The sequence below is a fragment of the Silene latifolia genome, unplaced genomic scaffold (assembly GCF_048544455.1).
Source record: "Silene latifolia isolate original U9 population unplaced genomic scaffold, ASM4854445v1 chrun_scaffold_16, whole genome shotgun sequence".
NCBI lineage: Eukaryota > Viridiplantae > Streptophyta > Magnoliopsida > Caryophyllales > Caryophyllaceae > Silene > Silene latifolia.
In genome coordinates, this window is record NW_027413123.1 from 1,211,639 (window position 1) to 1,220,565 (window position 8,927).

The 8,927-nt window shown below is 41.6% G+C and overlaps 2 protein-coding genes across 2 annotated transcripts; both read right to left on the reverse strand.

Moving 5' to 3' along the window:
* Positions 1 to 1,301: 1,301 nt before the first annotated feature.
* On the reverse strand, positions 1,302 to 1,634 carry LOC141637295 (uncharacterized). The gene has a single exon (XM_074446854.1). It carries the CDS (start codon positions 1,632 to 1,634, stop codon positions 1,302 to 1,304), a length of 333 nt encoding a protein of 110 aa, XP_074302955.1.
* A 594-nt stretch (positions 1,635 to 2,228) lies between these two features.
* Positions 2,229 to 2,972, reverse strand: LOC141637296 (uncharacterized). Its single transcript, XM_074446855.1, has one exon. It carries the CDS (start codon positions 2,970 to 2,972, stop codon positions 2,229 to 2,231), a length of 744 nt encoding a protein of 247 aa, XP_074302956.1.
* Positions 2,973 to 8,927: the final 5,955 nt, after the last annotated feature.

Below are 8,927 nucleotides of genomic sequence, written 5' to 3' on the forward strand. Positions count from 1 at the left end.
GTGTCAGTACCAATTTTTCAAGGGATGTGTACCTGGTCTCTGCCGGTAGCAGAGACTTGCTTACATAGTAAACTGGCTTTTGCTCCTTGTCCTGCTCTCTGACTAGGACCGCACTTACTGCTACCTCTGTGACAGCTAGATAAAGAAACAGTGGTTCTCCCTGTTCTGGCTTTAATAATAGCGACGGGGTGCTGAGGTAGTGCTTCAGCTCCCTGAATGCCTGCTCATGGTCTGCGGTCCATTCGAATTTCTGGCTCTTCCTCAATATATCTTAGAATAGTCTGCATTTATCCGAGGATCTCGAGATGCACCTGCTCAAAGCTGCCACCTTACCTGCTAACCTTTGCACATCTTTTGGCTTCTCTGGTGACTCTAACTGCAATACTGCCTTAATCTGCTATGTGCTAGCCTCTATTCCTCTTTGGGTTACGATGTAAACTAATAATTTTCCGGATGAGACTCCAAAGGTGCATTTGGAAGGGTTCAGCTTCATTTTGTATTCTCTGAGGGTGTTGAATGTTTCTGCCATATGCTGTATGTGATCCTTGGCCTTCTTCGACTTTACCACCATATCATCAATATATACCTCCATAGGTTTTCCTATTTGCTCTTTTAACATCGGGTTGACCAGCCTCTGATACGTGGATCCCACGTTTTTCAGGCCGAAGGGCATGACGTTGTAGGAGTATATTCCCTTCTCAGACATGAATGTTGTTTTCTCCTGATCTGCTGGATCCATTTTGATTTGATTGTAACCACTCCAAGCATCCAAGAATGTCAACATTTCATGTCCAGCTGTCGCATCCACCATTGCGTTAATGTGCGGCAGTGGGAAGGGGTCCTTTGGACATGCTTTGTTGAGATCAGTAAAGTCCACACATACTCTCCATTTTCCATTTTCCATTCTTCTTGGGTACTACTACAACGTTTGATAGCCATTCTGGATATTTTACCTCTCTTATCGTGTTTGCTGCTAGCAAACTATCCACTTCCTGGTTGATCACCTTATTCCTTTCAGCTGCGAATTTTCTTCGTCTCTGCTGGATGGGCTTGCATCCTGGGTCTACGTTGAGTTTGTGTGTTATGATAGATAGATCTATTCCTATCATGTCGTCATGGGACGACGCGACGCAGTCCATATTGGCTTGTAAAAAGTTGATGAAGCGCTGTCTGAGATTTCTTGTGCATCCTGCCCCTATTAGCACAGTTCTCCCTAGGTGCAGCTTATCCAGGTTGATTTGATCTAGCTCCTCGGCTGGGGGCTCGATGTATTCTTCATGTATATGCTGCTTCTGTGATTGCTATTCTGGAGGGTTGGCTGTGCACTTTAATGCCTTGTTGTAGCAACCTCTGGCTTCTTCCCGGTCTCCTCGTATTGTTTCCACTCCCCAAGGTGTGGGGAACTTCACACATTGATGGTACGTTGAGGGGATTGCCTTCATTAGATGCAACCATGGTCTCCTAAGAATAACGTTGTCGGTAGATGGTCTATCTATAACCAAGTACCTCACATGTTTGTTGATTCCTCCTGTATAGGTTTGGATCACGATTTCTCCCAATGAGTTAGCTGTTTCTCCACTGAACCCCACCAGCGGGATGGCCTTCTTCTGCAAGTCTTTCTCGCCGAATCCCATGCTTTCTGTGGTTTTGAGCATGATTAGGTTGACCGAGCTACCAGTATCTACCAGGACCTTTCTAACCGTGCAATTGGCCATTGACAATGTTATGATAAGTGCATCATGATGTTTCTGGCTATCATGTATATCCTCTTCGACGAAGGCAATAGCAGGCAGATCGCTGTGGGAAACTCTGCAGGAAGTCTCCGGTCTGTCTCCTTTAGTTTTAGTAGCACGCCTCTTGGCTGCCGAATATGTCATTCCACTTAAGTGTGAGCCGCCGGTTATCACGTTTATTATCTTGGTGCATGTAGGTGGTGTTGCGGGTTTTGCAGAGCCCACCTTATCCTGCTGCTTGCCCCCACATGGTAATAGGTGGCTCAGTTCCCCCTGCTCGTACAAGTGCCAAATCTCTATGCGTAGAGTGTAGCAATCTTCCGTGTTATGCCCAATGTCACGATGGAACTCACATTTCTTGTTACTGTCTTTTCGCCATGATTGTCTCTCTACAGGTGGCCTAGGCCACCTTACCCCGTCTCCCATCTCCCTGAGTGCTTTTAGGATTCCTCCGATGCCAGTTGTGAATCCATATTCTGCCAGTGTGGGGAGTTGCTAATTCTCTTCTCTGTTGTCGATTCTGTTGACTCCCCTACCATATGGTCTATATCTTTCCTCCTTCTTTCCGGTAGACTGCTTTCTACTTAACTTCTCTATGGCCGACGTGCTGGATACGCTTGGCATACTTGGTATACTGGCTCTAGCTAGGATATCTTCTTCCAGTCTGATTGTAGCTGCTGCCTTTTCTTGTACCACTTCGAAGCTATGACAAGGGTGCATAGTCAGCTGCTTGTATAGGTCTGACTCATGGTGTAACCCCCTTCTGAATACTTCCACTACTGTTGACACGTCACACTCCCGTACTGCCACCTTCTCATTATAGAACCTAGTGTTGTATTCCCCAATAATCTCGTTGGCGCCTTGAACAATCCGGTATAAGTCGCCAGCGTGCTTTTGTTGCTTTCGGCTGCTTGCAAATTGCTGAGTAAACGCATTTACCAGGTCAGCAAATATGGATATCGATCTGTTAGGTAGATTCACGAGCCATCGAAGTGCCGGTCCTGACAGTGTGGACCCGAACCCCTTACACATACAGGCTTCTTTTACATGCCCAACAACCATCACTATCATCATTCTTTGCTTGTACTGGCTCACGTGATCAAATGGATCTGTTGTGCCATTAAAGAGAGTCATGTTTGGATTTGTGAATCCTTTTGGCATGGCGACAACTGATATTGCGTCTACGAATGGTGAGTCAGCATAACTGTCAGGCGCTGCTTTCTCAAGTGAATGTGGCATTCCTAGGACCCTGCTCAACATCTCTCTCAACTCCAGATACTGCTTGTTGATTAAGCTTTCCGAGTCCTAGCTGCGTCTGTCTACCGCTTGATGACCTGGATGCTGCTTCCTGGCCTGAGTTCCACAGGGTTGTGATGTAGCATGTTACCTAATGAGGCTGATGCCATGAGCGTCTCCTGGTGCAAGCTTACTTGTGGACTGCCTACGGATCCTGCACCAGGTGTCTGGTTAGTTATGACAAAGTAACTGACTGGAATGTTACCTGGTACCACATCTGGGCGGCTGGCAGGTTGCCAGCTGTCCGGTGTGAGATATCATAGTCCTGTGGGACTATCCTTTCTCCTATCGATACTGCTGCTAGATCTAATCTTGTTACTTGCTCTGCTGGAATCTGCCGCAGTCCACTCCTGCTGCCTGATGCCCCCTGTGTGCGATCCACTATCGGAGCCTGATCTTCACCCTCCGCGCCTGCTGGTGTGATTGACTGCTGTCTCAGAATATCTATTTGTGCCTAGAGCTCCCTGTTCCTCCTTTTTGCTTCAGCTTCTGCTTTCCTTTGATCTTCGCACATGCTCTCCATCACCTTTTGCAGATTTTCCATGCCACTAAGTAAGGTTTGTGTCGGACTTGGCGGCGGGGTGGGATTCGAGCTTCCAGATACCTTGTCTGATTTGGAATGTGCTGTCACAACAGGAGACTTGGGAGACATAGTGGCTTTTGCCACAGGTGTGACTCTTGATGCGATTCCGGGTGCCTGAGTTTGAGCCGCTAATGCTTGATTCTGGATAGGATTTGGTGGTATCAGCGGCTTACTGCTCCCTGGCCCGGCTAATGATGTTTGTTTATCCATTATAGATCTAAGTAACTAACGATGATGACCACAATGCCCCACGGTGGACGCCAAACTGATTTGGTATTTTTCTACCGAATTAGGTTAATTAAGGTCAATGCGGTCTTATTCGTTGTATGTTGATTGTATCGATTATGCTAATACTAAGTATGGGATTTAAAGATGTAAATAAAGATTGACACAAAAGATTTGGTGACGCGGAAAACCCAATGTGGGAAACGACCGCGGGAAGGGATGGTACCCTTCCAATGATTGCACTAGCTTTTAATATGAGAGTGAGTATAGCTAGAACAATGTATTGCGTTTGTATAGTAGTTCTTGGATGATCCTTTCTTCTCCGTCTTCTTGACTATTTATAGGGTGAAAACCCTAGCCGAGTCCTATTCCTTGTACGACAAGGAATCTTGGTCCTACCATGCTTCTTTCCATAATCCGTTGCCTTGTATTCTATTCTCCCCGATCTCCCTAAATCTCCCTGAGATCTCCCTGGCTTCTTTTGTTCACGGGCCCTTTATGATTACTAGGTTACTCGGCCTAATTCACCAAATAAGTCTTGACGGACTCACTTATCCACTAGGCCAATATGCAGAATTTGGCTCAAACAGTGTGACCATTTCAAATCTCAATGTTACCATGTTAAACAAAGCGTAAAATCTTTTAGTTCAGAGTTCAGTGTTATCATGTTGCCATTTTTTCTATATGTTACCATTTTAGTGAATAGTGTGACTATTTTAGAGTTCAATGTTAAAAATGCGTCCTGAAAAGATTACCATTTTAGCGTATAGTGTGACCATTTTAGAGCTCAGTTTTGGTATTTTAACCAAAATTAAAAAAATTAGTTGCTCTTGCCATTGATCTATGATTTTTAATATATGTTATCATCTTTGCGTAAACTCTGACCATGTTAAAATGCATTGTTACCATTTTAACAAAGCTTAAAAGCTTTGAGTTCAGATTTCAGTGTTTCCATGTTACCATCTTTTAGCGAATTGTGTGACCATTTTAGAGTTCAGTGTTACCATTTTAACCAAAGCTTAAAATTTGGTTGCTCTTGTCGTAGGTACTGATCTTTCAGGGAGTTACTGTATATACCCAGTATCTGCACCTTCCAAAAACACCCGATGATGATCAGACTACAACATGTTCTTAACATGCGTGCGTGGATTGGCTATACATGAGACGGTTTAATACATTACTAGGATATGAAAAATGATTTCAAAAATGGTTTTCTAACTTCATTTGCATTAAAACAACACTATTTTGAGTTAAACCCGTCTTCGGATCCAAAACCGACTCAGAAACTCATAACTCGAGTCAACCTGAGTCAACCCGAGTCTCGAACATCTAAAATAACGCGATTTTCATTAAAATGACACTAATTAGAGTCAAAACCGACACCGGGCCAAAAATCGACTCAAAATTCAAATCCCGACTCAACACGGGTCAAACCCGAGTCAAGGACACAAAATACCTACCCCAAATAACACCCAAGAGCAAGATAACATGGCTAAGCAATCACATAAAACCACAAATCACAACCGACCAAACATTAGATAGAGCAAAGGCCACATCCAAATTGAAAAGAACAAGACGTCGCTTTCCACCACTGGCGTGCTCGCACCTAAAATGGCTATCCTTAGCCAGCAAACAAACTCAACCGACTTACTACCATCCCCATTTCTCTATAAAAAACACCTCATATGCACCCTTTAGGTTACGCGAGTATCCGCCCCTCTTTCTCCCTTAAAATTCTAAACCTTTCTACTTCTTAAGTAAAAATTCGACACGTGTTTTCGACCTACCGATTGAGAACACAAGCCTTACACACTTTGTTTGGTACCGTCGCCGTGCATTCGACCGACCCATTTGACCAACTCAACATTAATTAACATGTTTTCAAACAACATCTTTTCAACACCTTTTCAAAACAAAATCCTTTTTTAAGGCACTCTTTTAAACTTCTTTGATCCCGCGTAGTCTTATAACGAGAAAACCATCTCAATAGTTGTCTACCTCGCAAACATCATAACATGTAAGTTTGAGGGTGTAAATATTCCACTTATTTTATATATTTACTGTTTTCATGATTTTGTAAACATGAACAATGCATAACATGGTCCAAAATATGGATCGATTGAGCCAAAACCGGATTTTGATTGAAGACAGAGGCTGATAGTCACCACTACCAACCTCGCGCCTCTCATGGGGTCTCTGGCAGAATCCAAACGTGTTTGTGCTCGTCTTTATTCTTTGTTCATCTTTTATTCTAGCGGTTTTCATCATTTCAAACATTTTCAAAACACCTTTTTTATGACAAACGTTTTAACCATAAATCGTAATCACCCTCGGTTTCTTATACCATGACGGTTTAATCCGTGACTCGGTGATATTATTTGGTTAATTACATTTTAAAGGGTATCCTAACACTCTTTTCTTTTATTTACCATTTTTCTCTTTTATTTACACTTGCAAACATATTAGTCATAATTCATAATCATCCTTGGTTCCTTATACCATGTCGGTTTAATCGGAGTACGATGACAAACTTAACTAACTACAAAGAAATGAACTTAACATATTAGTTCATATTTTTATCCTTATCTTGACCATATCATATGTCATCCTTGGCTAACATATGTGCCATGTCGATTTAATTCGAGTACGATGACGAAATGGTTAAGCATACCCTTTTTACACATTTTACTATACTTTTCAAACTTGCAATTCCGACAACGAATATTACTAACATAATAGTAATTATTCCGAATCATGCAAACAATACTTGTAAATCATTAATCACAAAAGCGGTTTTTTCAACCTTCTAAACAACCAGGAGAGGATCTATAGGTCGTCTGACGGCTCGCGCCCCAAGACAGTTCCTGTTTTCTACATTTCAAATCTGGACAGGCCTTGTTGCCTCGCCGTATGGCTCTCGCCCCAAAGGGGGTGCCTAGCACTGTTCTGTTTCGTTTTTAGCACTTGTCTAGGATGATCTTGACTTCGGTTGACCCGATTACATGATGGATCAGATTGACGAGTTTACATTTCACATTTCACACTTTATCATTTAAACACACTTTTTTTTTCAAACAAATGGATCGTGTTAAGATCATAATCCGAACTTGGTAAATGGATGTTTAATTTCCGTTTTGGCATGCAAATTAATCTAAATCCAACTCGACAACAATTACTTGATATTTAGATAAACAACTGACTTAGCAAATTCTCACATGTTAGGTTAAAATTGCGGATGCGCATTCATGCATACCCGTTTTATCAACTTTTGCACTTAGGCTCTGTTTGGTAAAACTAACTGAAAAGGTAGCTGAAACTTGAAAAGGTAGCTGAAAACTGAAAAGCTAACTGAAACTTGAAAAGGTAACTGATAAGGTAGCTGGAAATTAGTAACTGATAAGGTAGCTAATTATATAAAAAAATGTTTGGCAACTAACTGAAAAGGTAAGTGATTTTAATGAAATGACGTAAAAGGATATGATAATTATTTAATAGTATAAATTTCAAGGGTAAAAACGGAAAATCAAACCAAATCAAATACCTGAAATCTCAAATGCTACTCTAGGTAGTATTTCATTTCAGGTTGCTTATTTGGTAAATAAGCTACTTGCCAAATGCATACAAAAAAATAAGGTACCTCAAATTTTGGGTCAAATAAGCTACTTTGACCAAATCAGTTACCTGAAATGCCTTGCCAAACGGAGCCTTAAACAACCACGATCGATCACTAGAGGCCGCTAACGTGGGCGGGATTGGGTGTTCGATTTAAGAGCTTCCCAATACGTACCCTCACCCCTTACTCAGAACCTTCAGATAGTGGATGGCCTTATTTAGGGCGTACGAGAGTCATTCTAGCGATAGGATGCTAAAAAGTACGAGTCCTTATCTTTAATACCTATGTCAAGCACCGCTTTTTGCCTTTTTTGACGGAGGTATAAAGTGAATCTTGAAAGGTGTCCAAGCACTCCCTAATTGCTTGGTGGCGACTCCGAACATCTCTAGCATCGTTTGGAGACCTTCCCCGAGACAAAACAGATCGATCTAAAGCGATCCGGACGAAGCATTTTTACGCCTCCAAACGTGGCTTCAAGACCGCTATACGTCCACAGGTTAACTTAGCGTGTAGGTGGCTCATGTCCATAGATTAGCTTGGTGCGTAGGTGGCCCATGTCCACAGTTACACTTCAAACTAAGATAGAATCATAATAAACTAAACATGGTCACATGTAAGTAATTTCTTAAAATTTCACCACATTAACAAAGACATGTAGTAACAATATTATGATTTTGGGTGTGACAAATTACTCTTAACATGTAAACAAAATCTATAAAACATGGACACATACGCGACTATTGAAAATGTGACCACCTTATCACAGATATGTGCCAATGTGACCAATATTACGTGACCATCTTGGTGTGCTGCATCATAAGATAATATGGTTTCATTGTGACATATTGTCAAAAGTTGCAATGTAACCATGTTAGCTTATGATGATACACACTAAGATGGCGATATTTATGCTAGATAGTGGCCACATGAGTAAATATGACATATTGTAACCATTTTAGCTTATGTTGCTACACATTAACATGACATCATTGATTAGGAACAAGGTGACATATCATCAATGTTACTATGTTAGTGTGTAGCCACATAAGCTAACATGATTACAATGTGTCATAGTTTCTAATGTCTTCGCATTCTTGAATAAATGTTACCATCTAAGTGTGTATCGTCATCGCTAACATGGTCACATTTTGACATATTCCTTCAAGACCAACTAAGCGTTCTTATTATTGTTATATTTTCTCACCTAGAGTGGTAACATTTACGACATACAATGTATACTAAATCATTTATTTTGATGCAGAAAAGCACATGTGTTAATGCTAACAATGGTAAGCTGTTTATTAAGGATAATGAGGAGGTTCAATCGTCACTTTCTAGCCTTAGTATGGAGGAAGATCAACCAATTGTAGAGGCCACCGTGCCTCCTATTCTTGTCACGTTACAAGTAGATACCTCATTTTTACACCTCCCGCCAACCACCCAGTGATGATTGGGCCGCATGTTTGATACGCGGAAC

What these genes read in the sequence shown, in the direction of transcription:
- LOC141637296 (XM_074446855.1), bottom strand. Translation starts at nt 2,972, where the DNA reads ATGCCACATTCACTTGAGAAAGCAGCGCCTGACAGTTATGCTGACTCA.
- LOC141637295 (XM_074446854.1), bottom strand. Translation starts at nt 1,634, where the DNA reads ATGGGATTCGGCGAGAAAGACTTGCAGAAGAAGGCCATCCCGCTGGTG.